General features: G+C 42.0%; 1 protein-coding gene across 1 annotated transcript in view; it reads left to right on the top strand.

Annotated features, from left to right (window-relative positions):
* Nucleotides 1-7,647: 7,647 nt before the first annotated feature.
* Nucleotides 7,648-25,703, top strand: part of LOC117547696 (procollagen-lysine,2-oxoglutarate 5-dioxygenase 1-like) — a 32,016-nt gene continuing 13,960 nt past the window's right edge. Inside the window, exons 1-10 of the mRNA XM_034218475.1 lie at nt 7,648-7,738; nt 9,114-9,205; nt 9,410-9,543; nt 12,193-12,356; nt 13,929-14,041; nt 15,332-15,395; nt 21,573-21,670; nt 22,991-23,092; nt 23,214-23,345; nt 23,494-23,615. Of these exons, the coding sequence (XP_034074366.1) occupies nt 7,648-7,738; nt 9,114-9,205; nt 9,410-9,543; nt 12,193-12,356; nt 13,929-14,041; nt 15,332-15,395; nt 21,573-21,670; nt 22,991-23,092; nt 23,214-23,345; nt 23,494-23,615 (1,112 nt within the window). The remainder of the gene's footprint in view (nt 7,739-9,113; nt 9,206-9,409; nt 9,544-12,192; nt 12,357-13,928; nt 14,042-15,331; nt 15,396-21,572; nt 21,671-22,990; nt 23,093-23,213; nt 23,346-23,493; nt 23,616-25,703) is intronic.

Genomic DNA, 25,703 nt, shown 5'->3' with positions numbered 1-25,703 from the left:
TGTTGTATAAGTCAAATTGCCAATTGCCATATTAAAACATCAGCTGCAATTCACGACATGAAGAAGGCAGTCTCTGCAGCATATTGGCTAATGGAGATGCAGTTATTTCCAGCATTCTTCATTTACCATTCATTCATTATGTTATGCCTTTTATCTGCTAATATACAGGAAGAAGAGTGATAAACTGTCTGTCTACTTGGCTTACATAACAGTTAAAGTTTACAGCCTAAAAAACATGGAGCCTTTTTCCCCTTTTATTCATTTTTATGTCAATTTGCACATTTCATGGTGATGCTCAGCCTCTCCCCTTAACTCCTAACAGTCATCATCATGTCAACCACAACACAGAGAAATACTGATAGAAATGTGTGTAGTTGTTGATACATTGCTGACAGAGGGAACTAGAATACAGATTTAAGAAATATCAGTTTTTGAGCATGTCATAAGCATGTTTTGTCTTGACTATATTACAACTATATTATAATAAGATAATATAGTATTTATATTATTGAATTGATTATGATTATTATTATCAGTAGAAGTAGTTTATTTGCATTAATTATGTTTTTATCTTTTTGAGGCTAGCATTTGGCAGGAAATGCAAAATTCACCTGTAAACGCATACTGAACGACATACATGCACATTTACCATTTACCTCACTGTATAAAAAAGTAACCGTTGATAATAATAATAAACAGGAATTATATTTGCAAAGTAGCCTACTTTGTTTCCAAAAAAAAAAAGTTCACTCCTGTCGGTTGGGGGGGGGGGGCCTCATCTCACAATGTCGCTTGGGGCCCCAAGTTGGCCAGGGGCGGCCCTGTGTATATATATATATATTTATATAGGCCAACAGTGCAATAAGCTTCTTAGTGCAATACGAAGCTACAGGGACGTTATGTCGGTAATATTAACTTTATTTACAACATTTACGGTACAAGATTTAATCATACAGCCCATGTAGTATGATAATGAATTACAGCAAACATGTGCAATATATCCATTATTACAGCTCCGTGGGATGGCAGTAAGACGAGTAAAGTACAAGTAAACTACGTGTATTCACTGAATTTCACTCTGCCTTTAACGGCTCGTTGTAGCTCCAATAGCTCCAGCCTCACCCGCCCTGTGAGCAGTGTGCTCTGATTGGTCGGGACACGTTGGGAATGTCGGGAATGTGCCGGGCGGCGCGGTCCCGTGGGTTAGATGCGCGTTCATAATGCAGAGGGAAATAACTCTCAGAATAACGTTATTAGCACATTTTTACAACTTGAGGAACGAATGTTTTTAATAAGGGCTATACAAACGTTAATACTGGGTAGTTTATTTAGTTTAAAAAAAATTATCCAACGAGTTACAGACCACTCTTTCCCAATGTAAGTCAATGGGAAAAAGTGTTTCCGGGCCTGGCAACCAAACGGAAGTGTAGTACCGCCGTTTGGCCAGCACGAATATTTTCATCTGAGTCCGGCGCACTTCCTGGGGGCTTGGTGTGGAGCGGTGTGGAGGGGGAGTGGGCTATCAAGCCCTCGAACAGCGAGTCTGCAGCGGTGCTGACTTGACACCGGTCTCTACCTGACCGAAGTCACGCTGTGTGTGTCCGTCATGAGTAGTTCCAGCAAACATCCACTGATAAACTGCGATGTTAACAACCTCATGATAACCTCAAATGTTTTTAACTTAGGATCATACCTGTGTTTAGTCTAAAAGGTAAAAAAGGTAAATGTGTGCATTTTATTATAAAGTTGTGTATATTTACAGACTGTTGCAAAAACTAAGAAGCTTATAAACATCAGGTTTAAAACTAAAAGAGCTTTACAAAAAAGTAACACAATGAAAGATGTTTGGAGTTTTATTTGAGTTATTAATTTACATTTTTTGTCTAAGAGATGCTGATTTGAAATCGTTATTACATACAGTTACGGCATTTCCTGTTTCTGCCGGAGAGAGGGGAGGCCGTCCCAAAGATTGCTGCTGTATTTACTCCCTCCATCTGACAGGAGGGAGCCTCGTTGAGCTGCGAGTGTGGCTACAGACGGAGTTCACTCCGTCACGGAGAGGTAGGGTCGAGGGAGTGGTTTGGGATTGGGCCGGCTTCTCCTTCTTCGCCTTCTTCTTCTTCTCTCGGTTTTTTGGCGGATTTTAAACCACTTGAAGGTGTCCGATATAGAGCATCTGGCTCTATATCGGACAGGGCTACTATGCTAAATTGCTTTAATGAGCATTTTGTGTCCTGTGGTTCTCTATTTGATTCTGTCACTAACTCTGCTTCTGTGAACACCACAGTCTGTGACTCTGAAAAACGTGTGTTGGAAAATCCTTTTAGTTTTACCCCTTTTACTGTTGATGTTGTTCGTGAAGCTTTAACCAAGTTAGATCCTAAGAAACCGGCTGGCCCGGACAATGTAGAACCTTTCTTTTTAAAGATAGCTGCAGATTTTATTGCTCCACCTCTCACTACTCTTTTTAACCTCTCCCTCAGCTCAAACACAATTCCAAAATTGTGGAAGTCAGCGTATGTCCTGCCTTTGCTAAACGGAGGGGAGGCCACCTTATTAAATAACTATGGCCAATCTCTAAGTTGTCAGTTCTGGCTAAGGTTCTTGAACGCCTAGTGAGTGAACAGGTAAAGGTGTTTTTATGTACAAATGACATCCTGTCTAAACATCAGTCAGGCTTCAGAAAGCAACATAGCACCATCACTGCCACAATGAAAGTGGTGAATGATGTGGCGAGTATTTTAGATAATAAGCAGAGTTGTACAGCTCTATTTATTGACCTTTCAAAAGCGTTTGACACCGTCGATCATCGCATCTTAAAGCAGAGGCTAGCCAGTATAGGCATGTCCAGCCATGCAGTGGGTTGGTTTGTGAACTACCTCTCTGAAAGGTCCCAATGTGTTCACTTTGATGGGCTGTCTTCTGAGTGGTTGAACATTGCAAATGGTGTTCCCCAAGGTTCTGTTTTAGGTCCACTTTTATTCTCCATCTACATCAACAGTTTAGGTAAAAATGTGGATGAAGCTACTTTACATTTTTATGCGGATGATACCGTGATGTACTGTGCAGGTCCCTCCATTAAGGAGGCTGGTGTTAAATTACAGGCTGTTTTTAACATTATTCAGACTCAGCTCTCTGAACTAAAGCTTCTTTTAAATGTTGAGAAAACCAAGGTAATGCTCTTTTCTAAAGCTAAAAAGACACCAGAGCCTGTTTTAGATATTGTAACTACGCAAGGAATACAACTTGAAGTGGTTACCTGTTACAAATACCTTGGTATCTGGCTTGATGATTGTCTCACTTTTAAACTTCATGTCAATAACCTGCTTAAAAAGCTGAGGGTTAGGCTAGGTTTCTTCTACAGGAACAAGTCCTGTTTCTCGCTTGAGGCCAGGAAAAGGCTAGTCACTGTGACCTTTTGACCTGTGCTGGACTATGGTGATTTGATGTATATGAATGCACCTGCCAATTGCCTGGTCAAGTTAGATGCTGCATATCACAGTGCACTGAGATTTGTGACAAACTGTAAAGCATTAACCCATCACTGTACCCTGTATGCAAGGGCTGGTTTGCTTTCACTAACTGTACGGAGGCTCAGTCACTGGTACATTTTTATATACAAAGCCATGTTAGGGAAACATCCATCTTATATCTGCTCCCTGATCTCACGGAGAATTGTAAGTGGCTACTGCCTGAGATCGAATGCTGTGGTTTTATTAAATGTGCCAACTGCTAGGACTGTCTTAGTGAAGACAGCTTTTAGATGCGCAGCTCCTCTGTCTTGGAATAGTCTGCAATTGAAATGGAAACTGAACAATCTGGTGCCACTAAATGTTTTTAAAGCTCGGTTGGATGCTACTCAATCGGAAGCTATAGGTACCTGTTTATGTGGATAATTATGTAAATGATGCTGTATGATGTCCTTTTGTTGTTCTATTTATGTTTTTATGTTTCATGTGGAACTACTTGAGCAGGTCTCCCTTGAAAAAGAGATCAATGATCTCAATGGGATTTATCTATATAAATAAAGGTTTGAAATGAAATGAAAATACCGCCACCTCCGGAGTCGGCTTGACTCGGTTTGCATTTATAAAGAATGCACACATGTGTTTAATCGTTAATGTCAGATATGTACTAAGTAAATACATTTGTTCCTGCTCAAGATTAGATTCAACTTTATTGTTATTGCACATATTACAGGTACTGAGACAACGAAATGCAGTTTAGCTTCTAACCAGGTGCAACAAGCAGTAAAGTGAAAAGTAATGTACACAATCTATAGAATAAAATATAGAATGAATTGAATGATGAATAAACAGTGAGGGGGGTATGATTACACTAGATATACACAGCAGCCTGAGAGCAGTATGAACAGTGTGTATGAATATGCTAAGATATATAAAGTATGAAAACGGTAAGCAGTGCAAGTATAGTATAAAATATATAGATATTAATTTCATGATGATAAATATTGTGGAACAATGATGAAAAATGTGAATGGAAGTGGCGACGTAAAACTGACACAAAACAACAACAAACTTTTGCCGAGCCAATTGGAGAGTTTCATCACCAGCACGGGGTAAAAACCACCAATGAGCGCTCAGCTCGAGATACCAGCGAGTCGTTTCCCATCAAGCATTTCGCTTCCGCAGCCCGTGGAGAGGAAGGCCCAATCCCAAACCACTCCCTCGACCCTACCCCTCCGTGATGGAGTGAACTCCGTCTGTAGCCACCCTCGCAGCTCAACGAGGCTCCCTCCTGTCAGATGGAGGGAGTAAACACAGCAGCAAGCTTTGGGACGGCCTCCCCTCTCTCCGGCAGAAACAGGAAATGCCGTAACTGTATGTAACAACGGTTTCAAATCAGCATCTCTTAGACAAAAAGTTTAAATGAATAACTCAAATAAAACTCCAAACATCTTTCATTGTGTTTCAAAGCTCTTTTAGTTTTAAACCTGATGTTTATAAGCTTCTTAGTTTTTGCAACGGTCTGTAAATATACACAACTTTATAATAAAATGCACACATTTACCTTTTTCTAGACTAAACACAGGTATGATCCTAAGTTAAAACATATGAGGTTATCATGAGGTTGTTAACATCGCAGTTTATCAGTGGATGTTTGCTGGAACTAACAGCGTGTTTCCTGACGGACACACACAGCGTGACTCCGGTCAGGTAGAGACCGGTCTCAAGTTAGCACCGCTGCAGACTCGCTGTTCGAGGGCTTGATAGCCCACTCCCTCTCCACACCGCTCCACACTCGTTGCTTTGGAACAGCCCTCAATATGGCGGACCCTCCGCGTGAACGCGCAAACGGAGGGGTAGGGTGTAGGGGGCGGTTTGGGAATGGGCCGAACTGCGCCGCCTCGCCGCGCCTCGCTCTCAAGGCTGCGGGCGTCTTTGTCCCGCGAGATTTCAACGTCTCATGTAGAGGAGCCTCCAGAGCAATTCGGACAAAATGACTAACCATCGTGCAACGCACTAGCAAGACGTTGATCGCAACTGCGCAGGTCTCGCTTGTCTCAAACAAGCCTAGGATCTCTTAGGCCCATTCCCAAACTGCCCCCTAGCCTACACCCTATCACCCTACCCCTCCGTTTGCGCGTTCACGCGGAGGGTCCGCCATATTAAGTGCTGTTTCAAACCAACGAGTGTGGAGGGGGAGTGGGCTATCAAGCCCTCAAACAGCGAGTCTGCATCGGTGCTGACTTGAGACCGGTCTCTACCTGACCGGTCTCCACGCTGTGTGTGTCCGTCAGGAAACACGCTGTTAACAAGTAGTTCCAGCAAACATCCACTGATAAATTGCGATGTTAACAACCTCATGATAACCTCATATGTTTTAACTTAGGATCGTACCTGTGTTTAGTCTAGAAAAAGGTAAATGTGTACATTTTATTAAAAAGTTGTGTATATTTACAGACTGTTGCAAAAACTAAGAAGCTTATAAACATCAGGTTTAAAACTAAAAGAGCTTTGAAACACAATGAAAGATGTTTGGAGTTTTATTTGAGTTATTCATTTACATTTTTTGTCTAAGAGAAGCTGATTTGAAATCCTTGTTACATACAGTTACGGCATTTCCTGTTTCTGCCGGAGAGAGGGGAGGCCGTCCCAAAGCTTGCTGCTGTATTTACTCCCTCCGTCTGACAGGAGGGAGCCTCGTTGAGCTGCGAGTGTGGCTACAGACGGAGTTCACTCCATCACGGAGGGGTAGGGTCGAGGGAGTGATTTGGGATTGGGCCTTAGACAAAAAATGTAAATTAATAACTCAAATAAAACTCCAAACATCTTTCATTGTGTTACTTTTTTGTAAAGCTCTTTTAGTTTTAAACCTGATGTTTATAAGCTTCTTAGTTTTTGCAACAGTCTGTAAATATACACAACTTTATAATAAAATGCACACATTTACCTTTTTCTAGACTAAACACAGGTACGATCCTAAGTTAAAAACATATGAGGTTATCATGAGGTTGTTAACATCGCAGTTTATCAGTGGATGTATACTTGTTAACAGCTTGTTTCCTGACAGACACACACAGCGTTGAGACCGGTCAGGTAGAGACTAGAGACCGGTCTCATGTCAGCACCGATGCAGACTCGCTGTTTGAGGGCTTGATGGCCCACTCCCCCTCCACACTCGTTGGTTTGGAACAGCCCTCAATATTGCGGACCCAAACGGAGGGGTAGGGTGTAGGGGGCGGTTTGGGAATCGGCCGAAGTCTGAAGGAAGAGGCAGATTTTTTTCGGCTGCATAGTGCGTAGTTTCACATTCTAGCGCACTCGAGCTGGTTTCTCCAAAATGACATACCCCACCTTTAAGTATATTTTGATGCTGTTACTTTTGTACTTTTAATTGAGTAACATTTTGAATGCAGGACTTTTGCTTGTAACATAGTATTCCTACACCCTGGTACTTCTACTTTTACTCAAGTACAAGATCTGAGTACTTCTCCCAGCTCTGCCCCTCTCTGCATGTCAGCAGGGAAACACAGAGTATGACTAAACAGTAGTTTATTAGACATACCAAGTTACAATGAACAACAATAATGATAGACTTGTCTTGTAAGGCGACTGTTGATTTTCAAAGACTCTACTCTAATAAGATCATTTTACCTTTCGGTGACTTTTTACATATTATTTTTTTCTTCCCAAAAGATTATGTGAAATGATAAATAGATAAACACAGGTTTAGGGTGCTATGTGCAAGCCTCATGTCCGCAGAACAGCTGGATCATCAGCTTCTCCCGTTCCATTTCGGAAGTGGGCGTTGCAGAATTATACAGTTTGAGGCATGATGCTTGAAACCATCGTTTTTTTATTTCATCACCTAATTTATATTTTATTTAATTCATATTGAATACATTAGGTTTTCATTAATACAAAATCACGCACTACTGTTTCACCCGAGCTATTCTTCGAGGCCTATTCCTTGTTCAAACAGACAGTGTGTTGTATGGAGAGAGAGAAAGGAAGGGGAGGGGGAGGTAAACACAGACTGAGAGGGAGGGAGAAGGGGGCAGATGGTGGAAAAGTTAAAACAGTCGAGCTAAGTTTGCCTCCTCGCTCCGCACCGGCTGTAGAAGTGTACCGTCCAGTTTGCACCGGGACTTGTGCACGGACTTTATAGCGTGAACTTTGCAAAATGAGACTTCAGCGCGTGCTTTTGTTTTTAGCTTTATCTGTCTGCCCACTTTTCTCTCTGACTAACTGTGAAGAGCAGCGAGTCCCCGAAGGTGAGTAAAGTCTGCTGCCCAGAACTCACTGACATTTTTAACTAAAAAGGGCGTTTGATAAAGTCAACATATAACAGTGAAGTAAAGTGCACGCGAGGTCGGCATTGACTGGGACTCCCGAGCTCGTGCGGTCTCGGTGGAAGGAAAACTCGCACGTTAACGTTACTCCTGATTATGGACGAGCCATTAAACGACTGAAATATTCGGTTAAGTTACAACACGTAGCAAGACTTGGCAGTAAGTAGCCTAAACCAAATAGTAAGAATGCACAGTTATAGTGTGTATTTCTGTTAGCTACAGAAGAGCCTGTCCGTTAGAAAAACTGGGATTTGTTGATACATGTGTTGCTAGTGGCCCTTAAAGTATGCCGAAAAGTCACTTACAATTCGCAAAAGACATTAAGTACGTTGTGGTTTAACACGTATTTTCAAATCAAAAGGAAGTATTGAGAAGACAATTCAGTTTCACATTATTCCCATTCTTTACATGGGAGAGAAAGTTGCACGTAGGAGCCGCTGAGGAGGAGGTTGTGCCGCTGACGTGGACGGGCTGCTACTAGCAGCGCCGCTATTAATACAACTGTAGCCTGCAGCTAGGCTATATTAGCATAGTGTAGGAGTAGGATGAGATTGTATGAAGACTGTTATGAAACAATACAGAACACACTTTGGATTTTTCTTTGTCTCAAAAAGTTTGAAGATATATGTGTTTTTGCTGCTTAAAACCCTCTGGTTTATATAAGACATTACTGTAGAATGTATTCAGAAAAAGTTGACTTTTAAATAATAGCAGTGCTTTCCAGCACCTTCTCCCTCCGGAATTGAACAGACATTAAATAGGACACAGTAGTCTACAATAAATGGCCTAGTAGGAGAACACAATATCAGACAATAGCAAACATTATGTGCAGACATGCAGCTCCCAGGATTCTGAGAGACCCTTGTGGGTGGACCCATTTTGGCTCCCCAGAAATAAAGTTTTATAGCCTAAATGTGTTACAGATAAATGCATCCATCTGCTGCACTCTGAAGGCATCATTACGTTTTTTTAAAGCTTTTTGTGCATCCGGTTAATTATGTTGTGCTCAATGTAATCTTAAACACATTGGTATTATATTATAGATTTACAAATCTCATCCTCTGCCTCTGCCTCCACACTAACCCTCCTCACTCACAGATACACAGTGCTTATAACAAGTGTGCCTGCTTTTAAAAATGGATTATTTAAACATTTATTAGTGAATTTTCATTCGTTATTTGCTCCACAATATCAAAAAAGTAAATGTTCTTGAATTTATTTTTCAGTGAAGCCTGTGAGAAAAAAATAGGCATTTGTTTCACCTTTCTAATTTTCTTTAAAATGTGATGTCTTCTAGAGAAACTTCTCATCGTGACCATTGCAACCCAAGACACTGAAGGCTTCAAGCGTTTCTTGGTGTCGGCTAAACATTTTAACTACACTGTCAAGGTAGGAACCCCCTGTGGCTGCGTCAAGCTCCTTCCATCCTGTCTAGCCATGTAAACCCTCTCTATTTGTAAACTTTAATGATATCCTTGTTTTTACATTTGAGACTTTTGTCGAAAAAATAAGTCATATTTTTTCTTTTGGAGCAGAAAGTAGGCTAAGGCATTTAGGAATTCATCTTATCAGTAAATGTGTGTATGTTATAAGGTTCTTGGTCGGCGTGAAAAATGGAGGGCAGGTGACTACATGTCGGCTACAGGAGGGGGCCAGAAGGTACGACTGCTGAAAGAGGCTCTGCAGGAAATGAAGAATGAAGACACAATCATCCTTTTTACTGACAGGTACAGTGTCTTTACCACAGGCAAACACTCAGATTCAAATGTGGGCCGGTGCTGTGCGTGGGCCGGAGGGCCAAACAAATAAAAAAATTTAAAAAATAAAACATTTAAATGTAATTTTGTTTTGCCAAAATCCTACCAGCCCACATTTGTAAGTGTTCCGGCCACTCCCTTTTTTTGGCAGGGAAACGGGGTTCAGGGGGAGTGGCTGTACCCGTAGGATAGAAAAGGGGGAAGTGACGTCTGACTCAGAGGCGCGGCTGTGGAGAAGAACGTGTTGCCCACATTCTGTTACTGAGTTTAGGCTAGTTAGCTAGCAGGTTTATTGTGTTGGGTGCAGTCACTTTTGCCTCCACTTGCTGTTCAAATAAATGTTGAAAGAAAAAGTAAATCTGTTTACAGTTCTGTTTCATATGGTGTTGAGAGATGTATCCATAGATTTAGTCCCTAATTTTGCTCTCAAAGTGCACCAGATTGATGCTTTTAACTTCAACATTTAAAAAAAAAAAAGTCTTCCAGGAGGAGTCAGGCAAATTGGGTCAACATTTTATTGCATCAATGATCTGTTAACATTAAAATCACTAAATATATGCTGTAACTATTTTGCTCTAGGCAACTCAAGGGCTCACGTAATGTGATTACTATGATTCAAATAATTATCCAAAATAACATAAAACGCATAGGTTTTTTTGTTAAGAAACATACTTTCGTCGCCGGCCGGCCGATACATTCAGCGCATTAAGTGGGCCTGTCTGTCAATTAATCCCCGGGCCACTTTTTCCCCCCAGTCCGCCCCTGTTTACAACTGACAATGTGTTACTGTTCTGTGGTTATGAATACGTTATAATGCACGTTATATACAATATGATATCAATCAATCAATCAATCAATCAATCAATGTTTATTTATATAGCCCAATATCACAAATGTTACATTTGTCTCAGTGGTCTTCACAGTGTGTACAGAATATCAGTATGACAATACGACACCCTCTGTCCTGAGACCCTCTGTCCTTAGACCCTCTGTCCTTAGACCCTCACATCGTACAAGGAAACACTTCCAGAGAAAACCCACAGTTTAAAGGGAACATGGGAGAAACCTCAGGGAGAGCAACAGAGGAGGGATCCCTCTCCCAGGACGGACAGACGTGCAATAGATGCCGTGTGTAAATCAAAAAGATAATACATTTGCAACAGATATCAATCTGAACATCTCAAACTCAAAGATGTTCAGACAGAGACAAAAAGTATAATAATTACAAAAATGATATAGCGACTGTATCTGTAAGATCTCATTCTTACTTTGTAATTGTTTGCATTCCGTTGCCTCTGAGTAGGCAAACATCTCTAAAATATTTGTTTTCTCTCTGAGATTGATATCTTCAAATACCCACACACACATCATTCTCAGAAAGAAAAGATAAGAGAGTGAGATATTCAGATATCCACAGACATAGCTCAGAGACAAGAGCCTTCATGTAGCTGCAGATTCTTCACAGACTGCTAGTCATCAAGATATAGATCCAGCACATCCACACATTTACATTTTTATATGATTGTTATTCAGTGATATATATACAGTATACATACATATATATATATATATATATATATATATATATATACAGTATACATACATATATATATATATACACATTTATATATACAGTATACATATATATATATATTAGGGCTGTCAAACGATTACAATTTTTAATCGTTTGACAGCCCTAATATATATATATATGTATACAGGGTTGGGAGGATTACTTTAAAATTGTATTCCGTTACACTTACTTATTAACTGTAAACAATGTAATCAGTAACTTAATCTGAGTGTCAAAATATAAAAGTAATGTAATCTGATTACTTTTCCATTACTTTTGGATTATGTCAATATGAAATATAAAAAATATATGTTTTATACTTAAGTGTATTATGTAAAACAACAGAACAATGTGACCTTTGGAAAGAAGAAACCAAGATATTTAGGATCAAAAATGATGTTATCTATAGTAAAAGCTGCGTTTCATGAAGCATATTCCGGCAGCAGCCTTTCCACCAACACTGAGCACATGAGCACATACTACAGTTTAAAAAAGCAGAAATACAATCTGAGCTGACAAATGAAGCAAAGAAAGTGAAAACCATAAAGCAGATTCAGGCAGTAGAAGATTAGATTCACACTTAAAGTATTATCCTACAGAACAGTACAGCTGACAGAGAAGAGACAACATCTGATCCTTTACAACAAACACTATGTGATCTTTTGGGGGTTTTACTAACATTGTCATCCTGCTAGTTATCCCCACTTTTAAGAAATGCAAAAGTCTGATTATGTATTTTTCCGCGTGAGAAGAGGAGCAACAACAAAGTTATCTTTTGTTGTATTCTGATGATGTAAACCTGTTTAATGTAATCGGTAGCTACATGCTCATCTCACTTCTGGATGTTTAAGAAAATCAGCAAATTCCTCAAATTAAACTATCTGTAATGCAGCCTTTAAATTAGTCCTAATCATGATTAGTAATAATCATATAAGTGGGAGTTGCAGTAAAAACTCAATCAACCCAACCACATTTTTTTAAATGAACGTAACCACTGGCATCGTAATTCTCAAAGTGTTTCTATCTTCCCTCCCTGTTTCACACAGCTACGACGTGGTCTTCTCCTCGGGTCCCAAAGAGCTGCTCAAGAAGTTCCAGCAGGCCAAACACAAGGTGGTGTTCTCCTCCGAGAGCCTGATCTGGCCCGACAGACACCTGGAGGACAAACACCCCCACGTCACCGAGGGCAACCGGTTCCTAGGCTCAGGAGGTACGTAGACCGGCCCTGTCAGGCTCTCACATTGGGTGGACATTTTTGTAAATGTCAGTTTTTTTCCTGAATTTGTCCTTTCAGGAGATGCTTACTCACAGCATCAAGATGAGGCAGGGGAATGAAGTCCCTGATAATCATAATAGAGTGATTATTAGAAAATTAGTATTGTGATATTGAGGCTTCATTTTGACCGGGGCTTGCAGAGGTAGGAAGTAACCAGAAATGGACCAATCTGCACAATGACTACTTTTACTTTTGGTACTTAGAATATTTTGATGCCAATACTTATGTACTTTTGCTTAAGTAACCTTTTGAACTTTTACTTGTAACTGAGTATTCCTACACTCTGGTACGTCTACTTTTACTCAAGTACAAGATCTGAGTACTTCTCCCACCTCTTAGGGCTTGAGCTTACCCTTTTTAACAGCAGAGGTATAACAGCACATGCACAGAATACTCTGTAACAAGATCAAAACAGTGGTCGGTTGCAGCTGGTTCAGACAGTCTGAACCAGCTGCTTTGCGGGGGTTCAGTCTTTTAACGTCCTCCTCCTGAATAGAGAGGTTTGTTGCTGTAATGGGGGTGGAGTGGAAGGCAGGTTTATTTTTTGGGGGACAGACTCCTGCTAATGTGAGGTAAGGGGAGCTGGAGGGAGATAGTGAATGGGTTTATAGCTGGTATAGTGTCCCTTGTATGAAAGTGGTGTGTAGGATTTATGTCCATCATTAGCAATATCTTACTGCTTTTGGAGAAACAAGTTTTTTTTAATTAACTTTTGGAAGTTTTCTATCGATTCACCATCTTAGAAGAAATAAACCTTGATTATAACATGATTCCCCCCACTCCTACAATACGAGTCATAATACAGTGGTTACAATTACATTTATTTTGGGTTGCTGTAAGCAAGGGGATGTAGTGCCTAAGAGAAAAGGCTTTTGCTGAAGTCTTAAGGTAACTAAATTAATTAAAATTTGAACCAATAATAAAATATTAACACTGTTCTGGACAACCGATACAGTATTACAAAAAGTACATTTGCAACACTTAAGTGTATCAATACTTGACATTAGGGGACAAATATACTGTATCCTGCTTATAACTATAGGCAAAGTGACAGAGCACCACTGAGTGAACATGATCATATACCCAAATCATCCCGCATCTCTCTGGCCTATTCCTTTACATCTCAAACACAAAGCTACGTATGATTTGTAATATCTTACAAGTGATGAACATGTTGCCCATTACACCCTCCTTTAAAACGTTAATGTTTACCATCCGCTGGTGTGACTGGACAGTTTTGGTTTAGGCAGGATTTGGTCGTTTCTTCTTATAGCAGAGAAGCAGCAGGCAGCTCTGAGCTGAGCCCAGCAACTGAAGCTGGCAGGAGTCATTAGTCGTGTCCATTAGAAACAGTTGACATCACTTTTTCCTTGATGTACCTGAATGTAGACAAAATGGTACATTTGCATGAATATGGAAAAAAAACATGTTGGATAAACAGGTTTCCACTTCCATCGTTTTTTCTCACTTCCTGTCTGTTTCCTCTGGGTATGTTTCTGTCCTCAGGTTTCATTGGCTACCTTCCTAGCATCAGAGAGATGGTTGCTGACTGGAAGGGAGAGGACAGTGACAGTGACCAGCTGTTCTTCACCAACATCTACATCGATCCTGCGAAAAGGGTACTTAACACATTTGATCATGAACAATAGAAGTCTTTAATAGAATGTGCCTCCATTTAAGACAGAACCAGGCTTTTATTTGAGGCATGTATTTATCATTTCCCTTGTATTTGATCTTATTTTGGCATTTCCAAATCACTAAATCCAAATGCGGTTTGTGGCATGAAAGTTTTAAAAACAATGTTGCTAAAACATCAATCAATTTGTCCCAATACAGCGTGTCCGCGGGGTCTTAAAAAGTATTAAAAGTTGATAAATCAATTTAGCAAAGATTAAGGCTATTAAAAAGTATTAAACGGCATTTTCCAAGGTATTACATGTTGTAGCTTGTTTTCAATAAGTATATAAATGGTCCAAAGAGGTTGTATTCTACAGTCTGCCTGAATGTAATCATTGCGTAGGTGTGTAGTGTGATTCTGTGTAGTTTATTTATGGCATCCCGTTGGGTTTGATGTCATCTGAACAGGACATCGCACGCTCACTGCTTGATAGCGCGCAAAGGGCCGTTTACGCCGGTTGTTAAACAACATCGTTATGGGGAAATGCAAGTTTGCATCTCTTGGGAACAATGCCTAAATCAAATACTACTTTCTAATGGTTTCTTTTTCTAATACACCTTGCATTGGGTTGGTCACACAATTCATTCTCTTGTGCTTTGTTCTATCACAAGCTGTTTAGTTGTGCTATCTTACACTCAATACTGTATATGGTAAAGTGTGTCGCCAATGTAACCGGTTAAAACTCAAAGTGGTGATGAGGTCTTAAAATGTATGGAAAGGGTCTTAAAAAAGGTCTTAAAATGTATTACATTTAACTTCAGGATTCCTGCATATACCCTGCAATACTTGTGCCCTACACAATCATTCTGATAAAAAATATGTATTAATAGTTCCACTTTGCAATGTTTTCAGCCTTGTGAAGTGGCTGTATTGAGACAAAAAAAAAATGTCTTTCAGTAAGTAGCTCATCAGGCATAGTCACTCATTTCCTGTCAGGCTTTTCATTTGAAGAACTGCAGGTTGAGAGCAAACAGAGAAGAAGTGACTGCAATGATGTAGTGATGGGAACAGTTTCAGTGTTTCTTCAGAATTATGCTGAGTATGACATGACTTCTTATACTGAATTTACCCTGTCAGCTCAATATAAGTCAGCCCCCCCCCTAAATGTTTTTTTACCCAGCCTTGAATTTTTGTGCAGGCTGCACCTTCAGCTTATATTTCATACTTAAGTTTTGGGAATTTATGCTTTTAGATATTATTTGTACATTAAAGCTGTGTTTCCACATTTCAGAAATCCATAAATATCACAGTGGACAACAAATGCAGAATGTTCCAGAACCTCCATGGAGCCCTCGGTGAGTGCCCTGCTTTGTTTCACTGGTCTCTGTTGTTAAATGTTAAAATTGTTAATGGCAGATTCTGTTTTCTAGATTTTCTTTTCATTTTAAGAAATGATATGGTAACAAGGCATACATAACACATGGTTACAGTTAAGACCTTGTGTACAGTAAAGGAAGAGAAAGACGTTTGGGTGAAACTATGCTCATTCAACTAGGAGATATGTTTTAATAACACATAATACCTACTGTATTCACAGCACATTGTTTATTTGTGGCTTGTATCTACTATATTTAACACATTGCTGTCATTAACAAACAATACCAGGGTTTCCCACACATAGACTATACTTGGGCGGGCCACCCAGGTATATTAACGGCCCGCCCAAGTATATTTCGCAACTCATTTAGGTTTTTTTATTAAAAAAAATTAACCTCAGCTCAGGTGAGCTACCACCACCCCCCCAAGTATATTTCAGATCTGTGGGAAAACCCTGCTAAATGCTAACACAATACCTCACATATCTTCTAATAAACCTGGTTTAATATACCGTTCAGGCAGAGCTGCAAGTTTGGGCAGGAGCGGAGCCCTCTGCAGTGTGTGCAGCATTTCTCTTCTCTGAGGCCATGAAGGAATGTGTTAGTTCACTGAGAGACGGATGTGACAGCATGGTCTACGGGCATGGCTCCCAAAACCCCCTCTATAAACTCTTCTGTTAACAGCTGCTCGCTCTGTCTCTTTTTGATGACTCATACATTGGACATACACAGAGAGAGATCTATAATTACAAATGAAGAAAATGATGTGAGAGGTGCGTTTTTAAATATACAGTGGGGCAAAAAAGTATTTAGTCAGCCACCAATTGTGCAAGTTCTCCCACTTAAAAAGATGAGGCCTGTAATTTTCATCCTAGGTATACATCAACTATGAGAGACAAAATGAGAAAAAAAAAATCCAGAAAATCACATTGTCTGATTTTTAAAGAATTTATTTGCAAATTATGGTGGAAATAACAAAAGTTCATCTCAATACTTTGTTATATACCCTTTGTTGGCAATGACAGAGGTCAAACGTTTTCTGTAAGTCTTCACAAGGTTTTCACACACTGTTGCTGGTATTTTGGCCCATTCCTCCATGCAGATCTCCTCTAGAGCAGTGATGTTTTGGGGCTGTCGCTGGGCAACACGGACTTTTAACTCCCTCCAAAGATTTTCTATGGGGTTGAGATCTGGAGACTGGCTAGGCCACTCCAGGACCTTGAAAGGCTTCTTATGAAGCCACTCCTTCGTTGCCCGGGCGGTGTGTTTGGGATCATTGTCATGCTGAAAGACCCAGCCACGTTTCATCTTCAATGCCCTTGCTGATGGAAGGAGGTTGTCACTCAAAATCTCACGATACATGGCCCCATTCATTCTTTCCTTTACACGGATCAGTCGTCCTGGTCCCTTTGCAGAAAAACAGCCCCAAAGCATGATGTTTCCACCCCCATGTTTCACAGTAGGTATGGTGTTCTTTGGATGCAACTCAGCATTCATTCTCCTCCAAACACGTCTAGTTGAGTTTTTACCAAAAAGTTCTATTTTGGTTTCATCTGACCATATGACATTCTCCCAATCCTCTTCTGGATCATCTAAATGCTCTCTAGCAAACTTCAGACAGGCCTGGACATGTACTGGCTTAAGCACTGCAGGATTTGAGTCCCTGGCGGCGTAGTGTGTTACTGATGGTAGCCTTTGTTACTTTGGTCCCAGCTCTCTGCAGGTCATTGACTAGGTCCCCCCGTGTGGTTCTGGGATTTTTGCTCACCGTTCTTGTGAAAGGATAAATTGTTACTTTAAAACCACATCATTAACTTAAATGAATTAATAGGAGTGTTTATCTCCACTTGGAAACAAGCACCAGAGAAAACCTCATCTGAACACCTGCGCTGTCTAAATTACACAGAAAACAAACGGAGCACAGGCAGACCACGCTGCGTAAAAAAACCAGTTGATTGCGCAACAGCACTCTCGCAAATTGCGGCAACAGATCAAGTACATTGTGAAGCTGACAATTGAGCGGCCCGACCAAGCAAGGAGGCAGAGGCAGAACGTCCAAAATACAACCCGGTGTGGGCATTTATTAAGTCAGGAACATATGACACACAGCCTCAATCCTACTGTTTCTCCCTGACCACAGCCTGCAGCCACAAAGATCTCACACACACTCTCTCCCAAACAGCAAAACCCCAGAGCCTAAATGCCCAACCCAACAGGACACAGGTGAGGGGGGAGGAGACACCACAGAGCACCAGGTGCACACAATCAATGGCAACAGACATGGGAAAGGGGAACACATTTCAAAATAAAATACAATAAACACTACATCAATCAATAATATAAACTGTATAAACATGTGCACATATGCAAGGCCCGAAGCCATCAGTGACAAAGTTACCTTCGTCACATTTCCTTACCCCTCTCCCCAGGAAGCACAGTGTCTTAACAGTCTCGGCTTCGAGACAACCAGTCAGCCACCCGGTTTTACTTCCCTGGCCGGTACTTAACCGCAAAGTTGGATGGCTACAAGGCAAGGGACCACCGCGCGATGCGCATGGTTGCATCTCTCTCTGGCCTTGGCCATTTTGCTTTCCTCCATGGGTCTCCACTCCGCCCGGTGTTTCCTGGACTCCTCTATGTGCTGCGGAGTGGCTCTGACCTTCTCCAGCCTCAGCGGCCTCTGCACCGGATCCTCATCGTACCCCTTCCTAACACGCTCATCAACCAGGAGCTTCTCTGTCTCAGCTGTACTGTCTGCTTCAGCGTCTGAAATGGTTACCTTTGGGACGTCTATCCCCACGGCAACAACCTGCTTCCCCTTGTGCAGCAGGGTTTTCTCAGAGGGGGCCGTGAAGTCGACAGGAAGCTTCCCTTTCTTCCTCTTCGGGATCTGATTCTTCCTCTCTCGGCGCTCCTGCTGTTTCTCCTGACTGATTTTCTCAGCCATTTTCACCCGCTCCTCCTCTGCCAGTTTCTTCTTAGAGAGCCGGGACTGCGGCCTCTCTAGCTGAGCGGGATCCGCCCGGGACCGCTGCAGTTGCATCAGAAAGGCTATCTGCTGCTTCATCTGGATGAGCTCCCTCTCGCGCTCCTCCTTCTCCTCCATGCTGCGCTGCAGGTGACGCTGCAGGCTGATGTTCACGTTCTCCAGCTTCTTAGCGGCCGCTCGCTCAAATTCCCTCTCCATCTGGCGGTTATTCTCCTCCAGGATTTTTACCAGCTCCTCCCGCTTATATGTTTATTCCTCCTGTTGTTTTCTACGGTCCTGCTCCCGAAGCTCCATGCGGTACTCTTTAATCTGCTGCATCACTTTTTCCCCTCTTTGGGTCCGGTCCCCATACCGGACGTTGATGCGGTCGAGCTCCTCAGCCAATCTGCCGTCTTGCCTCCGGAGTCTCCGTTCCTCTTCTATCTCAGATACCTGTTGCTGTATCCGTAAAAACTGCTGCTCTCCGGCTGCCTGAGACTGTATGAGTAACATCATCATCTCCGTTAGTTCCTCAAACTTGTGGTTATTCTCCTCCTCACTTGGTCAATCCCACTTCTGACACCAATTGTGAAGCTGACAATTGAGCGGCCCGACCAAGCAAGGAGGCAGAGGCAGAACGTCCAAAATACAACCCGGTGTGGGCATTTATTAAGTCAGGAACACATGACACACAGCCTCAATCCTGCTGTTTCTCCCTGACCACAGCCTGCAGCCACAAAGATCTCACACACACTCTCTCCCAAACAGCAAAACCCCAGAGCCTAAATGCCCAACCCAACAGGACACAGGTGAGGGGGGAGGAGACACCACAGAGCACCAGGTGCACACAATCAATGGCAACAGACATGGGAAAGGGGAACACATTTCAAAATAAAATACAATAAACACTACATCAATCAATAATATAAACTGTATAAACATGTGCACATATGCAAGGCCCGAAGCCATCAGTGACAAAGTTAACTTCGTCACATACATAAACACAATAAACCTACCAACGGCGTCTCCGGAGCCTCACACACACTGTCGCCTGGTTCTCTCTCCGTGGCTTTGAGAACAAGAGACCGGCCATCACAAACTACACCTCTTTTGTAGCCGTGTTGCCGGAAGCGGCATTCATATTTTTTCTACAGCTCGCTTCTGAAAAGTAGCCTACGCTATCCAAAATAAAACAAATACCCTCTCCTGGTATTGAACAATACTATAATAATAATAATAATAATAATAATAATAATAATAATAATAATAATAATAATAATAATAATAATAATACTCTAAATGAAAACACATAATTATTTATTAGTCCGTTTTTCACAGATATTACTTTTTGACTTTTGTCTCGACAACCAGAATGTGTATTTTATGTTAGTATTTCAAAAAATCTCCTAGGGGAGAATCCCCCCAGACCCCCCTGCGGGGGTTGGGTTTTCAGCATGTCAACTCTTTCAACTGTGGGGAAATTGCAGGATTGGCTCCAGGTCGCCCTTTTTATTTACAACAAGACAAATGTGCCTTTTTATTTTATACAGTTCAATTTGGATTGAGACAGGGAAATAATCTAAACCTCACGCGTGGCGTTTCACTGTCAAGGGGAGCTTGTATGTAATTACATTGCAAATACTGATTTGAGCCCCACCACTGTATGGGTTAGCCCTACTATAGATTACCCAACACAAATACTCTGGAGCTGCCACTGCCAGTCTGCATGGTGGGGTCTGTAACCACTGCCAGTCTGCATGGTGGGGTCTGTAACCACTGCCAGTCTGCATGGTGGGGTCTGTAACCACTGCCAGTCTGCATGGTGGGGTCTGTAACCACTGCCAGTCTGCATGGTGGGGTCTGTAACCACTGCCAGTCTGCATGGTGGGGTCTGTAACCACTGCCAGTCTGCATGGTGGGGTCTGTAACCACTGCCAGTCTGCATGGTGGGGTCTGTAACCACTGCCAGTCTGCATAGTGGGGTCTGTAACCACTGCCAGTCTGCATGGTGGGGTCTGTAACCACTGCCAGTCTGCATGGTGGGGTCTGTAACCACTGCCAGTCTGCATGGTGGGGTCTGTAACCACTGCAAGAAGTTTATTTCTGGGAAAGGCGACAACACATCCAACCTGTCTCGTATGGCAACCAAGTACCTTTGTGTTCAGGGAAGCAGCGTGCCAAGCGAGAGAGTGTTCAGTTCAGCAGGTGATATCCTACGCTGTGAAAGGGCCCGTTTGGATCCAGAGAGCAGATATGCTCATCTTCTTGAAGATGAATGCACAAAACTGAACTGTGATGGGATTTGTTTTCTTTCATCAGGCAAATGTTGATTGTAATGATGCTATTTGTTTTATGTGTAATGCCGAGATCTCATGATCCTTTGTGTGTTCTCTGGTCAGTGGAATCTCAGGTTGAATATTGATTATACTGGTGCTATTTTCTTTTTGCATTGACAAGATGTGCTATTCCCGCCTGATGGTTGTTATAAATGATATTGCAGAATCTTTTTTCTTCATAGATAATGTCCAAATCCAAATACAGAAAAAAGTTTTACATATGTATTTTTGAGCCTCACATATTTGTTTTCCGTTTAAATCCTCTGAACCTGCAAACACAAACCGCTTTCTGTGCACGGATCGCTGTGTATTCGTGTGTGGGTTTTTTGAGACTCCCCTGACGCTCACCCGATTCGTACTTGTAATTTGTTCTATCTATAGCCAATCAGATGTCTCCTTCATTCTAAGCCAATCACATGAGCGCGCCCCCACGAGGGTATGATTTATTGCGTTCATGACACTTCATGTACGCATTTTGCGCAGTCCGGTCAGCTCGCTAAACAGAGGGCGGAGCTTCAGGTGATCATGCAGAGCTGCGTGTCTCCATCAGACTCAGCAGCTGATCTGATCTCTCTCTCGCGTCCGGTTACACTTCACTCGCGTTTATGTCCATATCGATCAGATCCAGCTCTCCTGATCGACCTTTATAGAGAGCACCGATCAAACTATTAAGAGTGAATATTGGCCGATAATAATGTTGCCTCTTAGTTAAAGAACTTGCTGACTTTATAGTTTTTCTACGTAATTACTTACTCAAACACACATAGTGTTGTTGACCACTACAGTGTGATCTTTGCCTATGAAATGCAGAATAAAGAACTTTAGTGTATGTGTGTGTGTGTGTCTCTCCAGGTGAGGTGGTGCTGAAGTTTGAGGATGGACGTGTACGTGCCAGGAATGTTCTGTATGACACCCTACCTGTGGTCGTCCATGGGAACGGACCAACCAAGGTACTGACCACAGACTGTTAATATGGACCTGTCCAACACCGGGACCCTCACATGATAAATACAGCAGCCCAGTGAGGTTAACCCCCAGGGGGACTGCTGGAGGGTCAGCAGGTGGTGCAGGTGTCTTCAGGCAGCAGAGTCTGACACATCACACTCTTCCTCATGTGTCAGGATTGCTAAAGAAGTACTAAGATCCTTTACTGAAGTAAAAGTAGAGATACCCCATTACAAGTAAAAGTCCTGAATTCAAAATGCTACCTTAGTAGAAGAACAGAAGTATTATCAGCAATCAGCTAATATACTGTATCAGCTGTACTTAGCTGTACCCATGATGCACTATGACTCTTTTCAAAGTATTATATTGTAATATAATTTTATATTATTGTGTTTGTATCGCTTAGAAATACATTTCAGAGCTTTCAAATGTTGTAAATACATACATACTGGGTATATGAGCAGTACAGTACCACAACACCATGTCAGGTGTTTTTAAAGGGAAAAAGTAGCTATTAACTACAAGTGTTAAAGAAATGTAGTGGAGAAAAATTACACTATTTTCCTACAAAATGTAGTGAAGTAGAAATACAAAATATGATCAATTTGGAAATAATCAAGTAAAGAACCAGTATTAACTAGCAAATGACCAATCTGCCACTTTTGCACTATTACAATACTGTTATTTGACCCATATGTTTGTTGTAGTTGTTTCATTTGCTCTTTTGACTACGTTGTTAGTATACCGTTTTATTATTATAATTGTTACTTTTATTATTATGCTGCTGTGTTTATTGTAACTCTGGAACAACAATTTCCCTCGGGACAAATAAAGTCTTATCTTATCTTACTTAAGTACAATACTTGGGTAAATGTATTGGTTTGAATGGAACCACTGCAGGATTGGTTCATCCAGAGGGAAGAATGGTGATTTCATTCTGCAGTCTGTCAGTAACAAACACTTCAAAGCAGATCAACACCCCATCAAACTGTTGACTTCCTGCAACTGCATATAACAATAGGAATGTGCATCTCAGCCTAAACACGCAGATACGTTCTGTCTATAGCCATTTGATTGGAACTGTCTGGTCTTGAAGTGTCCTGAGATTTCTGAATGAGCAACCAAAACAAAGCTGGATAGCAAATATCAGCTTTGCACACAGAACAAGATAACATCTCTGTTTGATGTGAATGACTGTGCTCTTTGTTCGCATACACCACTGCTAACCAAACACAGTCATTCTTATGCCAAGAATAAAACAAAATGACTTTCTTTTTCTTCTAATACATAATGGATGTTTTATAGAGATGTGATTTCTATTCCAGCTCCAGATCAACTACCTGGGGAACTATATCCCCAACATATGGACGTTTGAGACGGGATGCACAGCGTGTAATGAGGGGCTCCTCCCACTGGAAGGTCTTCAGGTCAGTCCACAGGCTTCTTCATTATATCTTGTATGTTCCAGATGTGCCACATTGAATAAAAGGCTGTTTTGTCTGCGGCCAAATGGAAGTATTAAGCCTTTTCTCTGTTTATATCCAACAGGAGAGTGAGTACCCACTGGTGCTTATCGGCATCTTCATTCAGAAGCCCACCCCTTTTGTTACGGTGTTCTTTGAACGCTTCCTGAAGCTCCAGTACCCCAAGAACAGACTGAAACTCTTCATCCACAACCAGGTAACAGGAGGACATAATACATCTTAACCCTAACTTCCTGCTCAAAACAGTGTCATTGTTACATCTCTGCTGTAGCTAACAATGAAGTCCACATATCCCAGATTTCTTCCCTGTACTTCCTTTTCTATCTGTTTTACTCTCACTCCAGGAAGCTCATCATGAGAGTCAGGTCAGCCTTTTCCTGAAGGATCATGGGAGCCTTTATCAGGATGTCAGAGTGAGCGGGCCTGAGGAGGAGATGGACACTGCTGCCTCCCGCAACCTGGCCATGTGAGTTCCATACATTCAGCTGTATGACACATCTTGAGTATTTCTCTATTATCCGGACTTAGGGAAAGAGACTGCTGTGCTGAGAGGATCCAACTGCACTTATGGCGCGTTTCCACTGCAGCGGGGTAGCCCCGTTTAAGCGTCCCTAAGCGTCCTCGCTCAGGCCTCGGGCTGCCTCGCTGGCCGGCCCAGGCCGTGGCGCATTTCCATTACAGTTTAGGACCTGGGGTAGCGAAGCAGTGTAGGCGGGGCGATCGGCTTTGTTTTTGTTCACATTTCGAGTTGTTCCGTCGAGCTCCCGCTGGATTTGATCATCCCCAATGAGATGTAGGAACGTCGTCACCTCCTCGGTCGACCACGGTGTGCTTTTCTTATTAGAAGTAGCCATTTTTGTAGCTCATCCGTTTACAAAATGCTGTTTATAAAAATGCTGCAAGCTTGCTTCTAAATATATATGCGACGCTAGGGATGAACTCGCGCGCGATCTTGTGACGATTCTCTCTGACCAATCAGCAGTCGAGAGTGTTGACGTCACTAGTTCAGCCCTGGCCCTGGTCTGAGGGAACCACGATTTTATGAGGCCGGAAAAAGAGGGAAAAAGTACCCGCTGGCCGGTACTAGGCTATATGGAAACGCCACCAAAAACCGGCCTGGCCGCTTGAGGACGGTTAAGGACGCTTAAACGGGGCTACCCGCTGCTGTGGAAACGCGCCATTAGACTGAGCAACTCCTTTAGGATTTGCCAGCAGGGTTAGCTGCAAAGCATCTTCTCCTTTCCTATCATCTAGAGCAGTGCTTCCCAACCTGGGGGGCACCAAAGATCGCAGGGAGGGTGCCAGGCCTCAAATGATTTTAGGCCTAATATCATATTTAAACTTTAAAACAAAGAAAAGATTTACATATAATCTTTTTTTTTTTTACATATAATTGTAACGCAATGCATGATTGTCGCTAAAAGCCTTGTCTCTACATTACAATAAAATATAGAAATTAATTTATTAATGAATTTTAATGAAAATTCTACAAATTAATCTGATACTCCTCCGATTTGCGCCGAAGCTGAAGTTACTGTGTCAGCTTCCGTAATAATAACAGTTTGCTGTGCTTGCTAGCGACCGACTTCCAAGATGAATACAAATGTCTGAAAAACGTAAAGGAGATGACAGCTCATCTGCAATCAAAAAGAAAATGAGGACCTACCAAGAGAGCTATCTTAACTTAGGTTTCATGAAGGGAACGGACAAAACCCGCCCAGAGTGTGTGATATGCAGAGAGAAGCTAGCCAACGACAGCATGAAACCCTGCAAAATGAAGAGACACCAACAGACCATGCACCCAGAAACGGTCGGGCGTGATCGGGACTTTTTCATAAAGAAACAACAGCTTGCAAAGGCAAACAAGCCAATGGATATTAGAACAGCGTTTGTTAGGGCTGGCAGCAATGCACAGAAGGCCACCGAGGCCTCTTTGTGCACTTTTAATAGCAAAGGCAAAGAAACCGCGCAACATTGGCGAGCAGCTCATTAAGCCAGCTTGCATTAAAATGGTTGAGAAACTGTGCGGCCCGCAGGTAGTGGAGAAGCTAAAAACTGTACCACTGTCAAACAATACGGTGAAAGACAGAATCGACAAGATGGCAAGTAACTGCAGCTGCAGCTGCTTGGAAAGCTTGGAAAGGGGCCATTTGCCAGACAACTTGATGAAACTACAACTGTAGCAGACGAGGCTGTGCTGATCGTTTATGTGATGGGGAAGATTTGAAGCAGGACATTCTTATGTCAGTCAACCTTACCACTACCACCCGGGGTGAGGACATTTTTACTGCAGTGGATTCTTACCTCTCATCCCTCAATCTTTCCTATGAGAATTTAGTTGCATGTTGCACAGACGGAGCTACCTCAATGATGGGGAAAAACAAGATCTAACAGTCGCTTGAAAGAAAAGGCCCCACACTGCACAATATTTCACTGTGTGATACATCGCCAGGCGCTGGCCAGCAAGAAATTGTCAGAAGACCTCAGCGAAACACTCAACTGTAGTCAAAATAGTCAATTTCATCAAAGGTCGCCCCACCAACAAGCGTCTATT

The sequence above is a fragment of the Gymnodraco acuticeps genome, unplaced genomic scaffold (genome assembly GCF_902827175.1).
Source record: "Gymnodraco acuticeps unplaced genomic scaffold, fGymAcu1.1, whole genome shotgun sequence".
NCBI lineage: Eukaryota > Metazoa > Chordata > Actinopteri > Perciformes > Bathydraconidae > Gymnodraco > Gymnodraco acuticeps.
This window is presented reverse-complemented; position numbering and strand designations above follow the sequence as displayed.